General features: G+C 42.4%; 1 protein-coding gene across 2 annotated transcripts in view; it reads right to left on the reverse strand.

The window, feature by feature from the left end:
* RNF216 (ring finger protein 216) overlaps positions 1–26,229 on the reverse strand; it is a 162,210-nt gene that overhangs the window by 18,657 nt on the left and 117,324 nt on the right. For both annotated transcript variants that reach the window (XM_027769995.1, XM_027769994.1), the window contains exons 13-14: positions 21,890–21,987; positions 9,865–10,087 (exon numbers count right to left, since the gene is read on the reverse strand). In XM_027769995.1, the coding sequence (XP_027625796.1) occupies positions 9,865–10,087; positions 21,890–21,987 (321 nt within the window). The remainder of the gene's footprint in view (positions 1–9,864; positions 10,088–21,889; positions 21,988–26,229) is intronic.

The raw sequence follows: 26,229 nt of genomic DNA on the forward strand, positions 1-26,229 counted from the left end.
AAAATAACGTTTGTTCATTTATGTGCTGGAGTTTGGCTTTGCATTCTGTCCCATTAATCCAGAAAACTGGCTTGATGAGATTGTGTTTGTTTGATTTTTTTCCTTCTTCTTAAAGAAAACATCTTGTTTTAAAAGACTTTAAGTTGAATGTTTTTGACTTATTTTTGATAAAACAGATAAAATTACTATTCGCTATGTAAGCACTTAATATGAAGTTTTTGTTCAGGTTTCCAAGCAAACTCTAGACATTAAGAATGAGAATTCAACTTCTCTCCAAACGATGAAGGAACAACTCCCTCACTGACAAGTAAGAGATTCTTCCTGGCTTTGCTGGTTAATTAAACCAGAGAACAGGCTCATATGACAGTGCATGCTTTGTTTCACTGCACTTCTGAATGGCTTTGTGTTTTCAGAAGCCCCAACAGATGCTGGGTTGGAATTCAATAGGTCTCCTGGTGAGAATCAAGGAAACCGGACTGATCCCTATTTTGATGGGAATAGGACAAATGGAACAAAATCTCTGGCTGTGGCTACCGGAGGAAATTGGAGGGATTTGTATTTGTCTGACCTTCCTTTCGAACTTTATTTTGAACAAATAGAGAATCTTTCTAAGGCTAGAAGATGACAATTCAAAAGAAAACAGGGGAATAATAACTGCATGCCATGGCACCCAAACAAGGTGAGAGTACATGAGAAACTTTCATAATCAATTCCATGTGTGGGAAGAAAAGGGAAGTGGCAGGAGAAGAAACCAGAACAAGAGAGAGAAGAACGTAAGTCAGCCTTGAGAATAGGCTAGGCTGTTAAACACTGTCTTCACTCCCACGCTGCTTTGTTTCAAGAGATGTAGGGAATACTTCGGAGCTCAGTCTGAAGAAATAGGATCCTGTTTCCTCAAGAACTTGCTAGCAATGCTCAGTTCACAGTCTATTGGCCTGATAGGACTGAGGAAGTGAGTCAGCAAAAGGGCTGCCCTGGGAATGTGCCCCCAAAAGGTCGCCTGGGAAGCACTTCCCACTGTAGGTTGTACTTCCCTCCACTCAGCCAGTCACAGGAGATGATTTGGTCTTTTATGTACAAACATCCTCCCTTTTCTCAGTGATTGGAGGGCAGGCTAGCTGAGAACCTCACTGGGTTGCATGCCCAGAGTGATTCTTTTTTATTTTCTTAAGAATAAATTTTTTAAAAAGAATTATTTTTATTTAACTTTATTTATTTAAATTTGGCCAGAGAGGGACACAGCAAGAAAGAGTGAGAGAAAGTAATAAAGCAAGCCGCCAGGTCCAAGACTCACACTGCGGTCAGCCATGTGGAAATCCAGCACAGCACCCTTAACCATTGCACCACCTGCCAGCCCCCAGAGCAATTCTTGAAAGCTTGTGCATTTTTTTTTTTGGAGAGGTTTTTGCTATAGGGCGTGTGCGCTCGCCAGACAGAGAGACAGAGAGACAGAAAGCGAGAAATCACCCCCGGGGGGATGGTCACGCCGCAATCCCTTCTCCTTCGCACTCCTCTCAGGATCTTGGGCACGCACGCACACACGCCCAGTGTGAGTTTTAAGCCACCGGGTCCAGGACGCGAACTGCGGTTGACTACGTGGGAGTCCAGCGACATAGCCATTACGCTAACTGCTGGTCCTGAAAGCTTGTGCTTTGATAGAACATTCTTGGTATGGGAACACTTGGTTTCCACTGAGGACTGACTGCTTTTCAAAAGGACTGTACTTTTCTTTAACATGGGTGGAGTTCAGCCTCTAGGACATCCACAACTAACAGAATGGTCTGCTGTATCCTTCAGGAAGTGAACCAAGCAAGGTCTCAGTCACTACACAGTAGTGCTCTCCTGCCTGTGCCACTGTGGCTAGACCCTTTTAGGATAATTTTTTTTTTTATAAGTAGAATTGCTAGGTCAAGGGTATGCACACTGAAATTTTGGATTTGGGGGCCAGCTGGTGGCGCAGTGGTTAAGGCGCTGGACTCTCGCATGAATGACTATGATTTCAGTCCTGGACCTGGTGGCTTGAAAATCATGCCAGGCTTATGTGCATATGTGCCCAAAATCCCAGGAGGAGAATGGAATGTGACTGTGGAATGGCTACTATCCCCATGCCTGGGGGTGGGGGTGATTTCTCACTTTCCCTTTCACTGTTTCTGTCTCTCTCTCTTTTTTTTTTTTTGAGAGATTTTCACTGTAGGGCACGTGCGCTCGCCAGACAGACAGAGAGAGACCTAGAGACAGAAAGCGAGAAATCACCCCCCAGGGGGGATGGTCACGCCGCAAACCCTTCTCCTCCATTCTCCTCTCGGGATCTTGGGCACGCACGCACACCCGCCCGGCATGAGTTTTAAGCCACCGGGTCCGGGACACGAACCGCGGTCGACTACGTGGGATCCCAGCAACATAGCCATTACGCTAACTGCTGGTTCCCTCTGTCTCTTTTTAATAAGGACATGTGCCCTATGGCTAAAATCTAAAACAAAACCAAAAAAGTTCCGACTTATACACCCTCTCTACCAAGCCCAATTATACTCACACGAACAGTACATGAGATGCCCACCTTCCCATTGTCCTCACCAATGTGGGTATTATCAATCTGAAAAATACCTTCTAACCTGATAATATTTTCATTTCTATTTATTTGACCATTAAGAAAGGGGCAAGTTGTGATACAATTCCAACACACCATGGCTAAGTATTACAGAAAAGCAAGCAGGCGTAGGAGTGTGTGTGTGTATGTGTGTGTATGTGTGGTGTGTTTTTTTTCCTAGCGGAATCTTGCTATGCTATGATTCTCCTGCCTCAGCCTCCTGAGTAGCTAGGACTACAGGCATGAGCCACTGTGCCCAGCTTTTAGGGTGGGTCAGGAAGCAAACCTGGCCCTCCCATTAAGCCTCACCATTTGAGCAGAAGCATCTGGCACACACTAACAACTAGGTCACAAGAAGCTTTCTTATGTTTCTGCTGAAGTGTGTGTGTGTGCAGTGTCTGTGTGCTTCCCAGAGACAGACAGACAGACAGAGGAGAAAGCACCCATGAGAGGAATGGTCATGCTACAATTCCTTCTCTTTCATTTTTCCCTCTTATTGGGATTTTGGGCATGCATAAACACTTGCCCAGCATCTCTCTCTCTTTTTTTTTCTAGAGGTTTTTTGCTATAGGGTGTGTACGCTCACCAGAAAGACAGACACAGAGAGAAAGAAAGCAAGAAATCACTCCCCAGGGGGACGGCAACACTGTAATCCCTTCTCCTCCATTCTCCTGTTGGGATTTTGGGCATGCACGCACAAGTACCTGGCCTGAGTTTAAGCCACCGGATCTGGGACTTGAACTGTGGTGGACTACATGGGAGTCCAGTGACATAGACATTACGTCAACTGCTAGTCCCTGCCCAGAATGTTTCTCAAGCTACCAGGTCCAGGACTTGAACCACATAGTTGAGCCTGTAGAGTTCAGCCTCCTTAATCACTGGGTCATGGACTGGCCCCATAAGCAGCTTTTAACATTTTTCTGTTTTCTTGTAATTCTCTTTTCACTTCCTCTGTCCATTTTTAGTTGAAGTGATCTGACTGCGAGCTGACTCCTCCACAGTAATAAAAGTTCTCGCTGTGCCTATGATGAACTACTTTCCTGTTTCTTTTGTAGTTGGTGAGGCCATGTGATAAAGTTCTGGCTACTGAGAATGAAGCCAAAGCAACTTATGGTAGCTTCTGGAAACATAACATTCCTTAAGAAAGGGCTGGTAGGCTCTTTGTCCCCTCTAGTGCCTCCTTTTCCTGTCGAGATCACGACATGCATGATCTAGGCTCTCTTCTCGGGACTGTAGAGCAGAATGCTGGGAGCAGCTATTCTCCCACAGAGTTGCTAATCCAAGCCTGAGTTGTCCACCTCTGTGCTTTACACATGGTGGAGAAATAAACTTTGATCTTGCTTAACCACTGCTATTTTTGGGCTGTTTTTCACAGTCAAAGAGATTATTATTAATATAGGGGTATTTACAGATTTCTTATTGAGTCATATATATTAAAATTTTTTAAAATTTAACTTTATTTCTTTTTAATTTGACCAGAGAGGGACAGAATGAGAAAGAGAGAGGGACAGGGAGAGGGAGAGAGAGAGAGAGAGAAAGTGAGAAAGCAAGCCACCAAGTCTGGGACTTGAACCATGTGGGAGCCCAGCGTCTTTAACCACCATGCCACCTACGGGCCCCCATATTTTCTTTTTTTAAGAATTATTTTATTGGGACCAGTTGGTGTAATGGCTATGTTGCTGAACTCCCATGTAATCCACTGTGGTACAAGTCCCAGACCTGGTGGCTTATACTCACACCAGGTGCGTGTGTGAGTACCCATGATCCTGGGAGGTGATTTCTTTCTTTCTGTCTCTCTGATTTTCTGGCAAGCGCACGATCCCTATAGCAAAAACCTCTCAAAGAAAAAAAAGAATTATATTTAACTTTATTTTATTTATTTATTTTAATTTGATCAGAGAGAGACAGAGTGAAGGAAAGAGATGGAAAGTGAGAAAACAAACCAGCAGGTCCAGGACTCTAACTGTATTCGGACACGTGGAAGACTAATACCCTTAACCAACATGCCGTCTGCAGGCCCCTTATTGAGTCATATTACTATTTCTTTTCTTTCTTTTTTTTTAAAGAATTATTTATTTTATTTTATCTATTCATTCATTTATTTTCACTTGACCAGAGAAAGACAGACATACAAAGGTAAGGAAAGTGAGAAAGCAAGTCACCAGGTTCAGGACTTGAACCATAGTCAGCCATGTGGAGTGTCCAGTGCCTTAACCACTACGCCACCTGCTGGCCCTGTCTATTGCTTTTTTTAAAGAGGTTTCTTTTGCCTAAGGGTGCGTGTTGCTTGCCAGAGAGAGAGAGAGAGAGAGACAGACAGACAGACAGAGATAGTGAGAAGAAAAGTGAGAAATCATCTTCTAGGGAGGACGGTCACGCCACAATCTCTTCTCCTCCAGTCTCCTCCCAGACTTTGGACATGCATGGACACATGCCCTGCATGATTTTTTAAAAAAGAGTTAGATATTTATTTAATTCTATTTGTTATTACTATTCTTTATTTTTTGGAGAGGTTTTTGCTATAGGTTGCATGTACTCGCCGGAAAGACAAGAGACAGAGCCACAGAAAGCGAGAAATCACCCTTCAGGGGGCATGGCTATGCCACAATCCTTTCTCCTCCATTCTCCTCTTGGGATCTTAGGCACGCATGCACACATGTCAGGTATGAGTTTAAGCCACAGGTCCAGGACTTCAACCGTGGTCGAGTACATGGGAGTCCAGTGACATAGCCATTATGCCAACTACTGGTCCCCCACTTATTATTATTTTTTAATTTGATGAGAAAGTGAGAGAGAGCGAGAGAGAGCGAGAGCAAGAAAGCAAGCCACCAGGTCTGGGACTTGAACCATAGTCAGCCATGTGGGAATCCAGCACCCTTAACTACCATACCACCTGCCAGCCCCATGCCGGCATGAGTTTCAAGTCACTGAGTCTGGGACTGGAACCATGGTTGGTTGTCTGGGAGTCCAGCAATGTAACTCTTATGCCACGTGCTAGCCCCTATTTTTAATTTTTAAAAAATAATAATTTATTGGGGCTGGCAGGTGGCGAGGTGGTTAAGGGTACTGGATTCCCCATGGTTGGCCGTGGTTTGAGTCCTGGACCTAGAGGCTTGCTTTCTTGCTTTCCTTTCTCTCTCTCTCTCTGCCTAGTAAAATTAAAAACTAATAACAACAAATGAAATTAAGTAATAAATAATTCAATTTTTAAAAAAGAATAATTTAATTTTATTATTATTTTTATTTTTTATAGGTCATGCATGCTCAACAGAGAGGGAGGGAAAGAAAGCAAGAAAGCAAGCTGCCAGGTCCAGGACTTGAACTGTGGTTGACCACGTGGGAGTCCAATGCCTTTAACTGCCATGCCACCTGCTGGCTAGACTATTTCAAATTTTATCCACGGTTAATGATCAATGTAATTTCTGTTTTTCTTTCCTTTTTTGAGAGGTTTTTGCTACAGGGTACGTGCGTTTGCCAGACAGACAGAGAGACAGAAAACGAGAAATCACCCCCCAGGGGGGATGGCCACACCACAATCTCTTCTCCATTCTCCTCTTGGGATCTTGGGCATGCACACACAAGCGCCCAGCTTGAGTTTTAAGCCACCAGGTCCGGGACTTGAACCTTGGTCGACTACATGGGAGTCCAGCGACATAGCTATTACGCCAACTGCTGGTCCCATAATTTCTGTTTTTCATAAGCCAAAATTGGTTATGTATATACAATATATTTTTTTTTTGGAGAGTTTTTTGCTATAGGGCGTGTGCGCTCGCCAGACAGACAGAGAGAGACAGAGAGATAGAAAGCGAGAAATCACCCCCCAGGGGGGATGGCCATGCCGCAATCCCTTCTCCTCCATTCTCCTCTCGAGATCTTGGGCACACACGCACACATGCCCGGCGTGAGTTTAAGCCACCGGGTCTGGGACTCGAACCGTGGTCAACTACGTGGGAGTCCAGCGACATAGCCATTACGCTAACTGCTGGTCCCTATACAATATACTTTTTCATTATAGAAATGTATGGACATCTTCCCTCTGTAAAACAATGGGCAGCCAAGTATCTACTCACTGTGGGGTCAGTCCAGAGAGAGCATCTTGAACAATCCTGGCAAGGGGCTCCTGGTGAGCGAGGATGCTGGCAGAAATGATCATATCCATTGATAGACACTCGGCAGAGGTAGCACATCTGGGCACCACAGCGGCAAGACATGCGGTTGCAGCCTTCGGATTTGATGAGGCCAGTCCCACACTTGTGGCATTTTCTAATGCGAGCAGCAGTCATTTTTTCTTCACTGAAACGAACAAACAAACAAAAAATGAGTGAAACTGGCAAGAAAGATAAAGAGGAAAGAAAAATATGGCCATTATGTATTTCTTTCTTTCGACACGATTGCTTATGGCTTTTACTGACATTCAAAGAATGAAGAGAGTTTATAGTTTAGAGTCAGAACTGAGTTCAAAGTTTACCAGTTATAGATAATCTTGGGTAAATTACCCAACTGCCTGAAGACTCTGTTTCCTCATTTTTAAGTTGGGAAAACACAACTTTCTCAGTGTACGAAGGATGACAGAGAAAGGGCTGGACACCTACTAGCATTTAATAAATGACTGTCCTGTTCTTTACAGGCATCCCTGCAGGCTTAATGTCAGCAGAATAATTCAAGGTCTTCCTAAAATAGCCATTTTCTTTCTTTCTTCCTTCCCTCCTTCCCCCCTTCTCCTTCTTCTTCTTTTTAATTGCCAGGGTTTTGTGGGCTCACCAAAGAGACAGAGAAGGAGAGGGAGAGAGCACCCTCCAGTAGAGTATTACAATCCCTTCTCGGCTGTTTTTTTCTTGTTGGATTCCCAGGAATGTGTCTGGAGTACTCTTCAAGGTGCTGGGGTTGGGATTTGAACTGCAGTTGGCCATGTGGGATTTGGCTCCTTTAACCAGTATGCTACTGAGCTGACCCAAATTACGTCTTATACGTACAAAGTTGGATAACTGCAAGCCCTTAAGTCTAAAAGCTTAGTTATACACCCTGAATTAAAAAAAAATTATTTCCTTTCATTTATTATATTATTACTTGTTTCTAATTTGACCAGAAAGAGACAGAGAGAGAGGAAGGTTGAGAAGAATGAGAAAATAAGCTGCCAGGGCGAGGACTCGAACCATGGTTGGCCATATGGGAGTTTTGCACCTTTAACCACGCCACCTGCTTGGCCCTACATCCTGGATTTTTTAATACAGGGCCTGGGGGTAGGGCAGAAAGGGGAAAGGATGACTACACAGCCAAGAGCTTGGACAAGTTACTAATCCTTTTGTGTTTTAGTTCCTTCTGTAAAAAGGGGATGTCATTGTATTTACCTTAAAAAATTGGCAGGAAAATGAGCAAATTTAAGACAGTACTCAAGGAATGGAAGCCCTCAACAATTACTGTTAATTAGAGGACAGCTAAAAGTTTAAAAGAAGTGCAGAGGAAGAAGGGCTGGCATGCTCTAAACCATTGCTGAAGAGATCTATCTTAGGTGGAGTCCCAAAGGATGGATGCTTTGGATATGCAGAGATGGGCAAGGAGAGTGTTTGGGTAACTATGTGATTAGGCACCTAAGCCCCAGAGTAAGATTGGCATGTTGGTGGGAGATGACAAGGGCTCGCATGAATTGCAACACAGACTGGGAAGCTGTGGGGGAAAATTGTGAGGTGGAGGAAGCTAACTGTGGAAGCCATTCAAAGCTAGACAAATGCCTCTGAGCTTGGTGTGGCAGACATATACAGCAAATACCCCTAAGAGGTGTTTTTTTTCCAAGCAAATTCTACATTCTAATGATGGTTCCTTTCTTTATTCAATAGATTTAGTTCTCTAAATCTATTGAAGCCTGTGGGCTCTGAGTTTCGATGTTTGCTGTTATATTTATTTTGCTTTATTTTAATTTACACATAATAAATGTACATATTTATGTGGTACAGTGTGATCTCCTTTTACATGTATGCATTTTATAATTAGGGTACTTTGCATTTGTATCACCTTAAACCTCTATGATTTTCTGATGAGCAATTTTTTGAATTTTGATATAAATAACTGTGGTTATAAAAATGGTGATTAATGGGTACATTGAGAAGTTTGATGGGATCATTGTTTCTGGACAAGCCAGCTCACAGATTATTAGTAGGTTTCAAAACCCAGATAGTTCTACAGAGATAGGCAGCATCCGGCTCTCTCCCCAGGGTAATTTGACACAAGACACCAATCAGATTTCGGCCATTCTGATTTGTTATAGTCATTGAAATTGTGAAAGAAATTACTTGAGTAAGCATTTCTGCATTTCCTGAGGTTGCTGTCCCTGCCTTGACATATTCTCTCTCTCTCTCTGCCTAGTAAAATTAAAAACTAATAACAACAAATGAAATTAAGTAATAAATAATTCAATTTTTAAAAAAGAATAATTTAATTTTATTATTATTTTTATTTTTTATAGGTCATGCATGCTCAACAGAGAGGGAGGGAAAGAAAGCAAGAAAGCAAGCTGCCAGGTCCAGGACTTGAACTGTGGTTGACCACGTGGGAGTCCAATGCCTTTAACTGCCATGCCACCTGCTGGCTAGACTATTTCAAATTTTATCCACGGTTAATGATCAATGTAATTTCTGTTTTTCTTTCCTTTTTTGAGAGGTTTTTGCTACAGGGTACGTGCGTTTGCCAGACAGACAGAGAGACAGAAAACGAGAAATCACCCCCCAGGGGGGATGGCCACACCACAATCTCTTCTCCATTCTCCTCTTGGGATCTTGGGCATGCACACACAAGCGCCCAGCTTGAGTTTTAAGCCACCAGGTCCGGGACTTGAACCTTGGTCGACTACATGGGAGTCCAGCGACATAGCTATTACGCCAACTGCTGGTCCCATAATTTCTGTTTTTCATAAGCCAAAATTGGTTATGTATATACAATATATTTTTTTTTTGGAGAGTTTTTTGCTATAGGGCGTGTGCGCTCGCCAGACAGACAGAGAGAGACAGAGAGATAGAAAGCGAGAAATCACCCCCCAGGGGGGATGGCCATGCCGCAATCCCTTCTCCTCCATTCTCCTCTCGAGATCTTGGGCACACACGCACACATGCCCGGCGTGAGTTTAAGCCACCGGGTCTGGGACTCGAACCGTGGTCAACTACGTGGGAGTCCAGCGACATAGCCATTACGCTAACTGCTGGTCCCTATACAATATACTTTTTCATTATAGAAATGTATGGACATCTTCCCTCTGTAAAACAATGGGCAGCCAAGTATCTACTCACTGTGGGGTCAGTCCAGAGAGAGCATCTTGAACAATCCTGGCAAGGGGCTCCTGGTGAGCGAGGATGCTGGCAGAAATGATCATATCCATTGATAGACACTCGGCAGAGGTAGCACATCTGGGCACCACAGCGGCAAGACATGCGGTTGCAGCCTTCGGATTTGATGAGGCCAGTCCCACACTTGTGGCATTTTCTAATGCGAGCAGCAGTCATTTTTTCTTCACTGAAACGAACAAACAAACAAAAAATGAGTGAAACTGGCAAGAAAGATAAAGAGGAAAGAAAAATATGGCCATTATGTATTTCTTTCTTTCGACACGATTGCTTATGGCTTTTACTGACATTCAAAGAATGAAGAGAGTTTATAGTTTAGAGTCAGAACTGAGTTCAAAGTTTACCAGTTATAGATAATCTTGGGTAAATTACCCAACTGCCTGAAGACTCTGTTTCCTCATTTTTAAGTTGGGAAAACACAACTTTCTCAGTGTACGAAGGATGACAGAGAAAGGGCTGGACACCTACTAGCATTTAATAAATGACTGTCCTGTTCTTTACAGGCATCCCTGCAGGCTTAATGTCAGCAGAATAATTCAAGGTCTTCCTCGCATAGCCATTTTCTTTCTTTCTTCCTTCCCTCCTTCCCCCCTTCTCCTTCTTCTTCTTTTTAATTGCCAGGGTTTTGTGGGCTCACCAAAGAGACAGAGAAGGAGAGGGAGAGAGCACCCTCCAGTAGAGTATTACAATCCCTTCTCGGCTGTTTTTTTCTTGTTGGATTCCCAGGAATGTGTCTGGAGTACTCTTCAAGGTGCTGGGGTTGGGATTTGAACTGCAGTTGGCCATGTGGGATTTGGCTCCTTTAACCAGTATGCTACTGAGCTGACCCAAATTACGTCTTATACGTACAAAGTTGGATAACTGCAAGCCCTTAAGTCTAAAAGCTTAGTTATACACCCTGAATTAAAAAAAAATTATTTCCTTTCATTTATTATATTATTACTTGTTTCTAATTTGACCAGAAAGAGACAGAGAGAGAGGAAGGTTGAGAAGAATGAGAAAATAAGCTGCCAGGGCGAGGACTCGAACCATGGTTGGCCATATGGGAGTTTTGCACCTTTAACCACGCCACCTGCTTGGCCCTACATCCTGGATTTTTTAATACAGGGCCTGGGGGTAGGGCAGAAAGGGGAAAGGATGACTACACAGCCAGTTTATGACTTTTTCCTTCTTGGCAGAGCCAATATCCCATATCAGAATCCCTTGCAGAAATGATACTGCTTTTTATCAGGAGCTGCACTACCATACTAGGTACTTTAAAAAAAAATAAATTTAACTTTATTTATTTTTAATTTGACCAGAGAGGGAAAGTGAGAAAGCAAACCACCAGATCTGGGACTTGAACTGCGGTCAGCCATGTGGGAGTCCAGTGAACTGCGGTCAGCCATGTGGGAGTCCAGTGCCCTTAACCACCATGCCACCTGCCGGCCCCTTTAGTAGGTACTTCTATAGTGCTCTGCGTATATGCCTATGTTCCTCTATAAAATTTAGTGCATAGAAGGCAAAGAGTGCACTGCCATGCCCACACAGCATGGCAAAACATTGTTTTGATAGGAATGAGCTTAGAGGTGTGCTATTGAGGCCAGGGAAGAGCATAAGACCCAAAGATAGAAACCCGGAAAAGCAGAGTCTCTTTCCACTGCCCTTATCTCCTGTTCTCACAAACTGCAGCCTCAGTAGCTGCCTAAGATGCAAGCCAGCCTGCCCTAGACAAATGGGAACCCTTCCAAGTGGGAACCTAGAGAGCAGTGCCAGGAAGCACTGCTCTAGCTGAGAGATAGCAACAGGATATAGTGAGATTGTACCTGCAGATTTCTCTCAGCTGAGGATATGTAGCCTGGTTCCTCCCCTGTTCCCCTGGTTCTGCTAAGTGAGAGGAACCAGGTGAGTTTGGGGCAGGCAAATGTTTTAAATTTCTGATATTTAGAGATTGATGTAGTATGCTCCCTAGAAGCCAGTCAAATAATGTGTTTCAAAATAGAAAAGTACATTAAAAATATTGGCTCCTCTTTATTTAGGTCTAATTTAGGAATGGTTCAAAATGAAGAAAGACAAAACTTTGGTTTAGTAAGCATTTAAACCCAGTTCAAGTTACAGATGAACAAATCAAACTTAAGTCTTGTTGAATAGGAAACATCCTCAAGTGTCAATAGTAAACTTATTGTTGTTAACCTAATAATATAGTACATATACTCATTATTTTAGTCACTCAGCACTGTGAAGATTCAGTACTTCTCAGTGTTCCTTTTAAAAAATAATTGTTTGTTTATTTACTTATTATTATTTCACAGAAATTTTGCCAGTGGAAGATGAGAGAGAGAGAGGGAGAGAGAGAGAGAGGGAGAGGAAGAAAGCAAGCTGCCAGGTCCAGGATTTGAACCACAGTCAACCATGTGGGAATTCTAGCGCCTTAACCACACCACCTGCTGGTCTCATCAATGTTCCATTTTTTTAGAGATATTTTTGCTATAGGGCACATGTGCTTGCTGGAGAGACAGGGAGACAGAAAGCAAGAAATCACCCCCCAGAGGAGATGACCATACTGCAATTCCTTCTCCTTTATTCTCTTCTTGAGACCTTGGGCATGCATGCACACGTGCCTGGGGTGAGTTCAAAGCCACCAGATTCAGGACTTGAACTGTAGTAGACTACATGGGAGTCCAGTGATGTCACCATTATGCAATCTGCTGGTCCCTCAATGTTCCTTGTTAATATTCTTGAGGTTCTGATGAACCACTTTGAAAAGCTGTATCCAAAACACAGCTGTGATTTCTTTAGCATGAACCTTCTTTGTGAGAGTGCCCCAGAGGCTGCCATGCTCTGGCTGCAGTGAAAGAGAAGGAGTCAAAATGAGTCTTTTCCCAAAGGCTTGTAGAGAGGGCATATTTGGTGCTCTGTTCCAACTAGATGTCCATCAATGTGACACAGTGATGGGTGTGGTGGGAGATGAAATGGCCCTCTTAAAATGGATGAAGGAATATATAAAGAACACTCATGAATCAACACTGCTATAATGTTCACATAGCTATTCAATACTGCATTAACATCTATTTAACTCCAGAGCTTTTTACATGCTTAAGAATGGTATGAAAATGGTATGAGATAGGGCCAGAGTGGCCCTGTACTAAACAAGGATTGATATTTATAAGCTAGCAATAGCTATTTATGGGATAGATGTGACTACCTACCCAGTAACACAAAGGGGAAAAATGGGATTGGGGAGAAACTGCAGTTGAGTCTTCTACTAGGGATGGTCATTTGGCAACTAGATTCTAAAGTAGACAGGAAACAGCCCCACAGGATGTGTTCTTAGGGCAGGACAGGAAGAGAAGCCTGAGCTGTGGCTGTGTCTGCTGACCTCGTGTTCAAACAGGAAGGCTAAGAGTCGTCCTTTATGTCAGCAATTGGCATCCTGTGATTCCTTGATTATTGGTTCTTAGCACCAAGTATGTTGGGGACTCCTCTTTGGGAGCTGTCTATAGATCTTGTAGCATACACTATTCAATATCTTATGGATATAAGATATTGTACTCACTCCCTTTTATTGTGGTAAAATGCTTATAAAATTGACTATTTAAGCCATTTTAAAGTGTGCAGTTTTGGGTATTTAGTATATTCACAGTGGTATAAAATCATTATCACTAATTCCAGAAAATTTTCATAAACCCAAAAAGAAACTCTGTACCCAGTAAGTAGTGATTCCCTATCTTCACCACTTTTGCAATCACTAATCTAATTTCTCTCTAAAGATTGCTTACTCTGTGGATAGACAAATATCCATACACCTATGGGTACCTCATATAAATGGAAATCACAAAATGTGCCCTTTTTGTCTGGTTTCTCTTAGCATAATGTTTTCTTTTCGATGACTTAAAATTTTTTTTTTTCTGAGAGGTTTTTGCTATAGGGTGCGTGTACTCGCCAGAAAGACAGAGAAAGACAGAGAGACAGAAAGGGAGAAATCACCCCCCAGTGGAGATGGACACGCCGCAATCCCTTCTCCATTCTCTTCTCGTGATCTTGGGCATGCACGCACACGTACCTGGCTTGAGTTTAAGCCACCGGGTCCAGGGCTCGAACCGCGGTCAGCTACATGGGAGTACAGTGACATAGCCATTACGCTAACTGCTGGTCCCTAAAAAACTATTTTTAAAGAATTATTCATTTAATTTTTATTTATTATTATTATTATTCAATTTGACCAGAGAGAAACAGAAAGAGAGAGAGAGAGGGAAAAAAGAATGAGAGAGTAAGCCCTCAGGTCTAGTACTCAAACCACGGTCAGCATGTGGGAGTCCAGGATCTTAATTACCACACCATCTGACCATCCCCTTTCTTTCTTTTTCCTAAGTACCAAAGGGCACGTGTATTTGCCAGAGAGAGAGAAAAAAAAGACAGAGAAGGAGGGAGAAAATATCTTCTAATGGGGCATGGTAATACTCCAATCCCTTTTCCTTCACTTCATCCCACTGGTATCAGGAATCCATACATATTATTTTGTTCCCAGTGTGCTTTTTAAGCTGTTGGGGCTGAGATCAAAACCACAGTCAGTTGTGGGATCCAGCTCCCTTAACCACCAGGCTACGAAGCCAGCCCTATCATAATGTATTCAAGGTTCATTGTGTTGTGTGGCCTGTATCAGTACTTCATTAATTCATTCATTTTAAATTTGACCAGAAATAAACAGGGAGAGAGGGGAAAAGTGAGAAAGCAAGCCACCAGTCCAGAACTTGAACCGTGGTCGACCATGGTGGGAGTGTCCAGTGCCTTAACCACCATGCCACATGCTGGTCCCAGTACTTACTATTTTTTAAAAAAATGAATTATTTATTTAATTTTATTTATCCAGTAATTTATTTTAATTTGACCATGGTTGGCCACTTGGGAGTGTCTAGTGCCTCATGCTACCTGCTGGCCCCTCAGTACTTACTTTTTATGGCTGAATATTATCTCATTGGAAGAATGTATCTTATCTATTTACCGATTCATCAGCTGATGAACATCTAGGCCACTAGGAACTGTACTACAATGAACTTTTTGATTTTTGGCCAGAGGACATGTATACTCATGAGATAGAGAGAGACAGAGAGACAGAGAGAGAGAGAGAAAGCACCCCACATATGAGAAGATCACACTGCAACTCCTTTTCCTCCATTTATTTCTAGCCCTTTAGGAATCTGGGGCACACAAGCCTAGCATGTTTTTCAAGTCATTGGGTTCAGGCCTCTACCTGCACATTGGCCATGTGGGATTCAGCTGCCTTAACCACTGCACCACCAGCTGATTTAATTAATTATGTCTAATCTTCTCCTTTGTGGTAGTGGATGTGCATAAGTGTGCATGAAAGAGAGAGAAAGAAGGAAGGGAAAGAAGAATGAAGAAAGGAAGAAGCAAGCACCCTCCACAAAGGTTGGTTATGCCATAACCTCCTTCTTCCTTCTCCTCCAGCAAAAGTAAAAAAGACAAAAAAAAATTATTTTTACATGAGGTTAGAAAGCCAGCAGGTGGCGTGGTGGGTAAGGTCTTAGACTCCCACATGGCCCACATAGTAAAAGAAAAAAAAGAAAAAAAAAAAGAAAATTGGGGCCAGTGGGTGGTGTGGCGGTTAAGGTGCTGGATGCTCCCACATGGCTGACCACGGTTCAAATCCTGGACCTGGTGGCTTGCTTTCTCACCTTCTCTCTTTCTCTCTCTGCGTGTCTCTCTGGTCAAAATAAAAATGAATGAATGAATAAATAAAGTTAAATAAAATAATAATAAAAAAAAGAAAATTACATAAGGTTCACTATTATGGCTATCCCACAGTTTAATTGTATAAGATATAAAAATTTTCTCATTTTAAAAATTACAAAAAAAGAAAATCATGTTGAGCAGGTGTGCAAGTATGCCCAAAATCCCAAGAGAACAGAGAAGGGATTGTGACATAGCAATCCTCCCTGAGGGTGGTTTGTCATTTTCTTTTTCTCTGCCTTTCTCTCCAGTGATGCATAGACCCTATGGTAAAAACCTTATAACAACAAAACAAATAAACAAAAACAGAGTCTTAGGACAGCAGGTGGTATGGACACTAAGGTGCTGAATCCCAGAAGACTGGCTGCATGGTTTGAGAACTGGACCCAACAGACTGAAATTCATGCCAGGTGCGAGTGTGTGTATGTGTCCCAGAATCCCAAAAGGAGACTGGAGGAAAACGGACTATGGTGTGTCCATCACTCCTGGGGAGTGATTTCTCACTTTCTCCTCTCCATTTCTCTCTAGTGAGCACACACTGAGCACATATGCCATATAGCAAAAACAAAACAAAACAAAAACAGGGTCTCACTGTGTACTAATCCTTCTGCCTCAGCCTCCCAAGTATCTGAGACTACAGGTATATACCACTACCCCTGGCTTTTTAGTGTGTTGCAGAGAATTGAACCTGGGCCTCTCACGTGACTTCAGTCTGCTAAGCTGCAGTGTCAACTAGAGTGCCCTACTGTAGTGAACCTTTAAAAAATTTTTTCTTTTTTTCTTTATTCATGATAGAGTGCACGCATGTGAGAAAGGGAGGGAAGGAAAGAAGCATCCTTCACAGGATGATCCCCTTCTAGTCTTTCAGATCTTGGGCATTTGCATGTGTTTGGCATACTTTACTCTGAACAGGCTGGGGATTCAACAAATAGTCACCAATTAGGATATGGTTTCACTTGAACATGCTGTACCATGGAGCCAGTCCTTGTGGTTATGGCTTGCATTTCCGTAGTGACTAATGAGGCTGAACATCTTTCATTTGCTTATCGATCATCTATATAGCTACTTGGAAAAATACTCAAATCCTTAGTCTGTCTCTCTCTCTCTTTTTTTTTGACAGATTTTTGCCATAGGGTACATGCACTTCCTAGAGAGACAGAGAGCAAGACACCACACCTAGGGAACAATGCCATGCTGCAATTTCTTCTCCACCATTCTCATCCTGGGACTTTGGGCATGCATGCATATGTACCCAGTATGAGTTTCAAGCTGTCAGGTCTGGGACTCAAACTGTAGTTGGCCATGTGGGAGTCTAACACCTTAACTACTATGCCATCTGCTGGCCTCCCTTTATCCCTTTTTGGACTGGATTGTTTCTTCATACTGATTTCAACATTCTATTTGTCTTTAGCCTTTAACAGTTTGAATCTGATGTGTTATGGTGTGGACCTCTTTGAGTTTATCCTACTTAAAGTTCATTTGGTTTCTTGGACATGTAGATTCCTGTCCATCATCAAATTTGGGAAGTTTCCAGACATTATTTCTCCAAATATACTTTCTGTTCTTTGCTTTTTTTATTTTTAATTTATTCATTCATTTATTTTAATTTGTCCAAAGAGAGACAAAAAGAGAGAGAGAGAGAAGGAAAGTGAGAAAGCAACCAGGTTGAAGACTCGAACCGTGGTCAGCCATGTGGGAATGTCCAGCACCTTAACCTCCACATCATCTGCTGGCCCCTTTCTTTATTAAAAAAGAATTCTTTATTTGATTTTATTCATTATCATTAAAAAGTAATTATTTTATTACATTTGTTATTATTATTATTTTTAAAATTTGACCAGAGAGAGACAGAAAGGAAAAGTGAGAAAGCAAGTCGCCAGGTTTGGGACTCGAACTGCTGTCGGCCATGTGGGAATCCAGTGCCTTTAACCACACTACCTGCTGGTCTCATTATCATTTTTTAAAAAATTTGGCCAGAAAGAGACAGAGAGAGAGAGGGAGGAAAAGTGAGTATGAAAGCAAGCTGCCAGGTCCAGGACTCAAACCACAGTTGGCCATGTGGGAATCCAGCGTCTCAACCACCATATTACCTGCCAGTCCCTCTGCTCTATTCATTCTCTTTTCCTCTGGTACTCCCAATGGTGTCTACAGGTCCCTTAGGCTCTGTTTACTTTTCATTCTTTTTTCTTTCTGCTCCTTTAACTGTAATTTCATTTGCCCCATCTTCAAGATGTTTTATTTCCTTATTTATTTTTGAGAGATTTTTGCTATAAGGTGCGTGCACTCGCTGGAGAGACACAGAGAGAAACAAACAAGAAATTACCCCGGAGGGGTGATGGCCATTCTGCAATCTCTTCTCCATTCTCCTCTTGGAATTTTGGGCACGCACGCAGCCTGCATGAGTTTTATTTTTTTAAAGAATAATTTTATTGAACGTTATTTTATTTATTTATTTATTTATTTATTTATTTATTTATTTATTTATTTATTTATTTATTTATTTATTTATTTATTTATTTATTTATTTATTTATTTATTTATTTATTTATTTATTTATTTATTTATTTATTTATTTATTTATTTATTTATTTATTTATTTATTTATTTATTTATTTACTTAAATTTGACAGAGAGGGACAGAGAGAGAGAAAGAGAGGAAAAGTGAGAAAGTAAGCTGCTGGGTCAGAGACTCGAAGTGTGGTTGGCCATGTGGAAATCTAGTGCTCCCAACCACCTCAGCAACTGCCAGCCCCTGGTTTTATTTTTTTTAAGAGAGATTTTGGTATAGGGCATATGCATTCTCCGGAGAGAAAGACAGAGACAGAGTCAGAAAGTGAGAAATCCAGTCCCTGGGGGGGTGGGGGAGTTGGCCATGCCGTAATCTCTTTTCTTCCATTCTCTTCTTGGGATTTTGGGAATGCACACACGAGGCCAGTGTGAGTTTTAAGCTGCTGGGCTGGGACTCAAACCGTGGCCAACTACATGGGAGTCCAGTGACGTAACCATTATGTCATCTACTGGTTCTGTGAGGGTATACAGCCTGGCAGTATGAAGCAGTTATCTGCATACCTTGTTAATTACTTACTAGAGCCAGATGATACATGCCTTAGACACCAGAGGCACTGTGGAAATATCCATGTAGGGCACGGGAAACATCCTGACCCTGGATAGGTCATGTGAATGCCTGTTGTATATGTTTACAGCTTACACATCATCCTCTTTGATCATACTCAGACAGCCTTCCTTGGAGTTGCAGAGGAACAGTGTCTAAGTAATCTGGCTTGACCTATGATGTGTAACAGGATCACACACGATAGTAACAAAGTCGAAAACGTCTACACTAAAGTCCTTATCTCTAACTGTAGAACTTCAACCACATCCTTGAAAGCTTGCAACAGTTCACTGTGCCTGGTAAAGTGTTTAAATAAAGAAGCTCAGCATGACTGAGCAGCATAGCTTGTCTGTGCTCATCTGCATCTTCTGCTTCTGCATCTTTCTTTCCTTTCGCTAACTCTTTCCTTCACGGGACCAAACCCTAAGGATGAATGCTGACAGATTACCATCTAAGATGTTACTCTTTTTTTTGGGGGGGGGGAGGAGAGAGGTTTTGCTATAGGGCACGTGTGCTCACCAGAGAAAGACAGAAAGTAAGAAATCATCCCCCAGGAGGGATGGCCACACTGCAATTCCTTCTCCTCCATTCTTCTCTCAAGATCTTGGGTACGCACGCATGCACCTGGTAAGAGTTCAAGCCACTGGGTTCGGAACTCGAACTGTGGTTGACTACATGGGAGCTTAGCGACACAGCCACTTTACCAACTGCTGGTCCGAGAGAGATGTTACTCTTAAGCTTGCTGGCAGACACTGACACTTTGAGTCTTTCTTCTGGCCTATCTGGAAAGTCCATATTCACAGGTTTGGAAGTTAGGGTATGAACAGCTTTTGGGCCCATTATTCTGCCTACCAAAGTTGTGATACAGTGTACAGTCCAGGGGGCCAGCCCCAGAGCAAAGTGGTTAAAACACTAGATTAAACAGCTGACCACAGCTCAAATCTGGCCCCAACAGCCTGAAAACTGGTTGGATGTGTGTGTGCATGTATGTCCCAAATCCTGATGAGATGAAGGAATGGAAGGAAAAGGACTGTGGTATAAGCATGCCCCAATGCGGGGGGGGGGAGTACTTTCTCTCTCTCTCTCTCTCTCTCTCTCTCATGCATGTGTACTCTGGCAATAAATAAACAAATTAGAGCACAGCCAGGAAATCATTTGCCTGGATTCAAATTCCTGCTATACCACTTATTGAGTGTGACTATGAGCAGCTTACTTGGGCCCTCTGTGTCTCAGCTGCCTCATTAGTAACATGAGGATAATAGTACCTAACTGTGCTAGAGATCTGGAGAATGCTAACACCATTGCCCACTTTATTTTCTTAATAACAACACATATTTAAACTGGGCATAAAATCACCCAACTAGAGGCTACATGCAGTGCCTGCCTTAAAGCCAGGTTGTGTCCATGTGACTTGATCAAGACCAACAGAGAATGAGAAGGAAAAAAAAAATTTATTTAGTTTTATTTTAATTTAGTTTCTAAATTTTATTTAAGGTACATGTGCTTGTGGGAGAGAGAGAGAAAAAAAGTGGGTAATCTCCCACCAGGGGGATGACCCTGCCACAATCCCTTCTCCACTCTCTCCGGCTCTTGGTCAGATGTACATGTGCTTGTTGTCTTTTTGAAGCTGCCATGTCAAGACTTGAACTACATAGTCTGCCACGTGGGATCCAGCCACCTTAACCATCATGCCACCTAGCTGGCCCAGGGGACATACATTTCTGTATCACTTAAAACTTAAAGAAAAGCGGAACCAACAGATGGTGTAATGTAGTCAACCACAGTTTGAGTTCTGGACCTGGTGGCTTAAAACTCACACCAGGCACATGTGTGTGTGTGCCTAAGATCCCAAGAGGAGCATGGAGAAGGGACTGCTTCATGGCCATTCCCCCTGGGGTGTTATTTCTCACTTTATATCTCTCTGTCTGTCCGGTAGGCACACGTGCCCTATAGCAAAAATCTCTCTCTCCCCAAAAATAGCACCCTTAGGGAATGGTGAAGGAGGGAGATGGAAGGAACCTGGATCAGGCTTGCCCTAGCAGTCTGGCAAATCTGGGCTGTTATATATGAGAGAAAAATAGACTTCTGTATCACTTGAATCACTAAATTTCAATAAGTTAATACTTGTAAATGCTCGATCACAGAAAGAATACTATGCAAATAATAGTTATCATCATTATTATTATTTTTTTTCTTTTTGGTTTTTTTTTTTTTTTTTGAGAGATTTTCACTGTAGGGCGCGTGCGCTCGCCAGACAGACAGAGAGAGACATAGAGACGGAAAGCGAGAAATCACCCCCCAGGGGGGATGGTCACACCGCAATCCCTTCTCCTCCATTCTCCTCTTGGGATCCTGGGCACGCACGCACACGCGCCCGGCGTGAGTTTTAAGCCACCGGGTCCGGGACACGAACCGCGGTCGACTACGTGGGAATCCAGCGACATAGCCATTACGCTAACTGCTGGTTCCCTTATCATCATTATTATTAATGCTTCATTTTTCATGCTGGAGGCTGGCAAGTCTACTTAATGTCTCAGCTACCAGTATCCTATAATGTAGTATGTTTTAATCTATTTAAAATGTGTTAATTGTAGGCCAGCAGGTAGTGTGATGGTTGAGGTGATGGATCCCACATGGCTGACTGCATAGTTTGAGTCTTAGACCTGCTTGAAAATCATGCTGGGGACATGTATGTGCATGCCCAAAATCATGAGAGTGGAGAAGGGATTGTGGGGTGGCCACCTCCTTTGAGGGTGATTCTCACTTTCCTTTTCCCTTTCTCCTCTGAGTGCATGCACTCTATAGCAAAAAAAAAAAAAAACAAAAAAAAAACTCCTGTAACTTGCTGATTTACTTAGACAAAGGAGAAGGGGGGCCAAAATTTACCGAATTCATACATGCTGGGTATTTTATGTCTTACATTTCAATCGTGAGGTAGCTTTGTGAGGCTGAGTAGATAAGGAAACAGAGGGTCAGGAGTTAAGTCACTTTCCTGAGATCCTTCTTGATGGGAGTGGCTTGAACTTATTTTTCCCACAATATATTCTGGTCGCTGGTCCCTATGCCAATGGCAGGTTAACTGGGAAGCTGAGAAGTAGCCAGTAATTTCCTCTGAATTACACTACTCACATAGATGTCCGGTATTTAATGTCATCTTTTTCAGCCAGCTCTTCACAGGTGAGGCCGTTATGTTCTTTCCAGAGGCCCTGACACTTCCTGCAGGTTTCCTAAAGAAAAAGGAGAGACACAGAGAAAGTTCCTGGTAAATGAACCTCACACAAATTTCTCTTTTAACAAGAGGGATATAAAATGAGCTTCATGTGGCTTAAATTCTCTCAGAAGGTCTCTCTCCCTTTTAACAAGGATATTTCTTTTTTTTTTTTTTAAGAATTTTTTTAGTGAACTTTTTTTCATTTATTTATTTATTTATTTTAATTTGACCAGAGAGGGACAGAGAGAGGCAATGTGAGCAAGTAGGCCACCAGGTCCGGGACTCGAACCGCAGTTGGCCATGTGGGAATCCAGTGCCCCTAAACCACCACGCCACCTGCTGGTCCCAAAACAGGGATATTTCTAAAGACATCTCTTGAGAGAAGAACTATCACTAGAAGAAAGTATGAGCAAAATTTTCTCTTCTTCGATCAAAAGAAAGTGTTGCTACCACCACACAATTTGTGTAAGGCTTTCTGAAATGCTACAGGTCATCTGAGGGTGGGGGGAACCCACAGGAGACAGATGTTGGTTGATCTGGAATTTTATTTTATTTATTTATTATTTTAGGATTTACTATAGGGGGCATGCACTTGCAGAGAAAGACAAGAGAGAAACAGAGAAAGGAAAAAGAAACCATCTCCAGGGGAAGATGGTCATACCACAATCCTTTCTGCTCTCAGGATTCTGGGCACACATACATATCCCTGGTGTGATTTTCAAGCTGATGGGTCTGAGACTGAAACCATGGTCAGTCACGTGAAAATCCAGTGCCTTAATCCAGACAAAACCCCAATTTGAAATTTTAATAAAATGAAGTACTGTGAGCTGCTAGAGGGTAAGGTCTATCCAGATCTAATTAATCTCTGTGATTCCAGTATTCTCGCACAGACTAGAGTTTTTTTTTTTTTTTTGAGAAGTTTTTTTTGCTATAGGGTGTGTGCACTTGCCAGAAAGAGGGAGACAGACAGAAAGAGAGAAATCACCCCCAGGGGGGATGGCCACGCTGCAATCCCTTCTCATCCATTCTCCTCTTGAGATCTTGGGCATGCATGCACACGTGCCTGGCACGAGTTGAAGCCACCAGATCCGGGACTTGAACCACAGTAGACTACATAAGAGTCCAGTGACATAGCCATTACACCAACTGCTGGTCCCCAGACTAGATATTTTAATGAATTTAATAGCTGAGTTTAGTATCACCAGGGGAATATTCCCTCTGTCATCCACCACTCAGAAAAATGAGTGTCATATGTCAGTCAAATTTATAAACATGAATTTAAAGAAAACTACCACCTTTTATTCTAGTATCTTCCATAGTTTATAAAGTATTTTCATAGGTGCCAGAAACTATACTATATCAATTTTAAGAATTAAAAAAACCATAAATGATCAGACATAATGGAAATTGTAACCCTAATACGTACAATGAAGGTAAAGATAATGTTGTCAGCTTTATTTATTTATTTATGTATAAATTTTGCTACAGGGTGCATGAGCTTGCCAGACACAAACAAAGGGGAAGTGAGAAAGCATCTCCTGTGGGTACGGCCATGCCACAATCTCTTTTCCATTCTCCTACTGGGATTTTGGCATGCATGCATACACACCTGATGTGTTGAAATTCAAGCCACCAGGTCTGGGACTTGGACCATGCCCGTTGGCCATGTGGGATCCATTCACCCTAACCACCACATTACTGGCTGGTCCAGTGCTGTGAGCTTTAACTGAGGAACTGACCTAGTCTGGGAGATAGTGAAGGCTTAAGAAAGTGAAGCCTGAGATCTGGAAGATACTAGATAAGGTGGCAAGAATAAAAGAGCATTTCAGACAGAGGAACAGTGAGTGTAAGAAGACCAAGGAGATCATGGCAGACAACATGTTTGCTTTCTGTAGCAGATAATGAAAGGTGGTCTGCTGAAGCCTGCAAAGACCAGTCTATGCAGGTCATTGTAGTGTGTAATTACCATTTGACCTTTAGTCTAAGAATGTTATCAAAAAGTGTTAGGCATGGAAGTAACATGATTAACTTTGTGATTTTTTTTTAAAAATGATTTTATTTAACTTTATTTATTTATTTAAATTTGACCAGAGAAGGACAGAGATTGAGAGAAAGTAAGAAAGCAAGCTGTCAGGTCCAGGACTCGAACTGTGGATGGCCATGTTGGAGTCCAGTGCCCTTAACCACCATGACACCTGCTGGCCCCTTAACTTTGTGATTTTAAATGACCAATCTGGGTAGAAAACAGATTGGAGGGAGAAAAGACTGGGCCCAGCTTTGGTGGCACAGGAAATAGCATAATGATCTGCAGTGCTGGAAGTCACATGGCCAACTGAAGGTTCAGATTCTGATCTGAAACACGCCACACATGTGCATGACCAAGATCCCAAATAGCTGGAGGGCTGGAGGAAAGGGGATCATGGCATGACAAGACCCTGTCAAGGATGTCACTTTCTATCTCCTTCTGTCTCAAAATAAATAAAATGAACTGAAAGAAAAAAAGAAAAAACAGAGGGGGGCTGGCAGGTGGTGTGGTAGTTAAGGGTGTTGGACTCCCACATGGTGAACCACGGTTTGAGTCCCAGACCTGGTGGTTTATTTTCTCACTTTCTCTCTCTTTCTCTCTCTCAGTCTGTCCCCTTTCTGGTCAAATAAAAATAAATAAATAAAGCTAAATAATACTTAAAAAAATAAAATTAATAAAAAGAAAAAGCAGTGGTGTGTGGGCCAGCAGGTAATGTGGCGTTTAAGACAGTTGAATGCCACAAGTCTGGCTATGTGGTTTGAGTCCTGGATCCGGAAAAACACACCAGATGCGTGTGCATTGTGCCCACGATCCCAAGAGAAGAATGGAGAAGGGACTGTGGTGTGGCCATGACCCTGGCAAGGGTGATTTCTCATTCCCCATCTTGGGTGAGTGCACATGCCCTCTAGCAAAAACTACAAAGAAGTGCATGAGACAGTTAGGAACTAATGAAATAATCCAGTAGACAGTCTGAGGAAGCCCAGACCAGGGAGGTGGGTGAGAACATAAAGAAACGTTAAGTGACTTGAGGGAAACTATGGAACTGATGGCTCAGTTTTGGGAATGTGGGAAAGAGGTGTCAAAGATAATGTGGTTTGGGGGTGTGGTGGCGCCCGCCCTATGGCAAAGATAATGTGGTTTTTGGTTTGTACAACTAAAGGTAACAGCCACACTGATAGATTTTTTTAGGGAGGAGGAAGGTGTGAGAATCCAAGGTTTGATCTGAGAAGTGATAACCCAAGGGGATGAACGGAGGTAAGAGAAGAGGGAGCTGGTATAAATGTCTAGCACTTAGGAATCAAGCTAGAGGCTACTATAGATTACTATTGGGTCGTCTGAAATGTCATGACATTTTTGCATAGAAAAACATAGAAAAGGGACCAGCAGGTGGCATGGTGGTTAAGGGTACTAGATTCCCACATGGCAGACAGCATGTTTGAGTTCCAGACCTGGTGGCTTGCTTTCTCACTTTCCCTATCTCTCTCGCTGTTCCTCTGGTCAAATTAAAGTCAAATACAATAATTATTTTTAAAAAATCTGAATTAGATTTTTGTCTTAAAAACACACACACACACACACAGAAAAATACATGATTTTTCCGATGACTCAACAAATTATGTCTTCACATAAATTTGAGGAACAGCTCTTTTTTAAAAAAAGAATTATTTATCTTTATTTACTCATTTTAATTTGACCAGAGAAGGAGAGAGAGAGCGAGAGAGAAAGCGAGAGAGAGAGAGCGAGCGAGAGAGCACACATGCATGAGAGAGAAAGGAAAAGTGAAAAAGCAAGCTGCCTGGTCCAGGACTCAAACCATGATCAGCCATGTGGTAGTTCAGCACCCTTAACTAACACGCCACCTGCTGGTCCCTTTAGGAACATCTTTTACAACTGTACTTTCCATCTGAGGACCAGTTGGTGACATGGTGTTTAAGGTGGCTGAATGTACATGGCTAACTGCATGATTCAAGTCTAGATCTGATGGCTTGAGAAACACGCTGGGTGTGTGTGCCTAAAATCCTGAGAGAAGAGTGGAGGAGAAGGGATTGTGGTGTGGCCATACCCCCTGGGAGGGTTTCTCACTCCTCTCTGTCTCTAGTGCATGTCTGGGGTAGCAAAAACAAAACAAAACAAAACAAAACAAACAAACAAACAGAACAAAAGAAACCCACAAAACTGCCTGAAAGGATGTCCAAAAAATTAGTAATACTGAAGGCTCCTGAGTGACTGATA

This window comes from Tupaia chinensis, unplaced genomic scaffold, assembly GCF_000334495.1.
Source record: "Tupaia chinensis unplaced genomic scaffold, TupChi_1.0 Scaffold000101_1, whole genome shotgun sequence".
Classification (NCBI taxonomy): domain Eukaryota; kingdom Metazoa; phylum Chordata; class Mammalia; order Scandentia; family Tupaiidae; genus Tupaia; species Tupaia belangeri.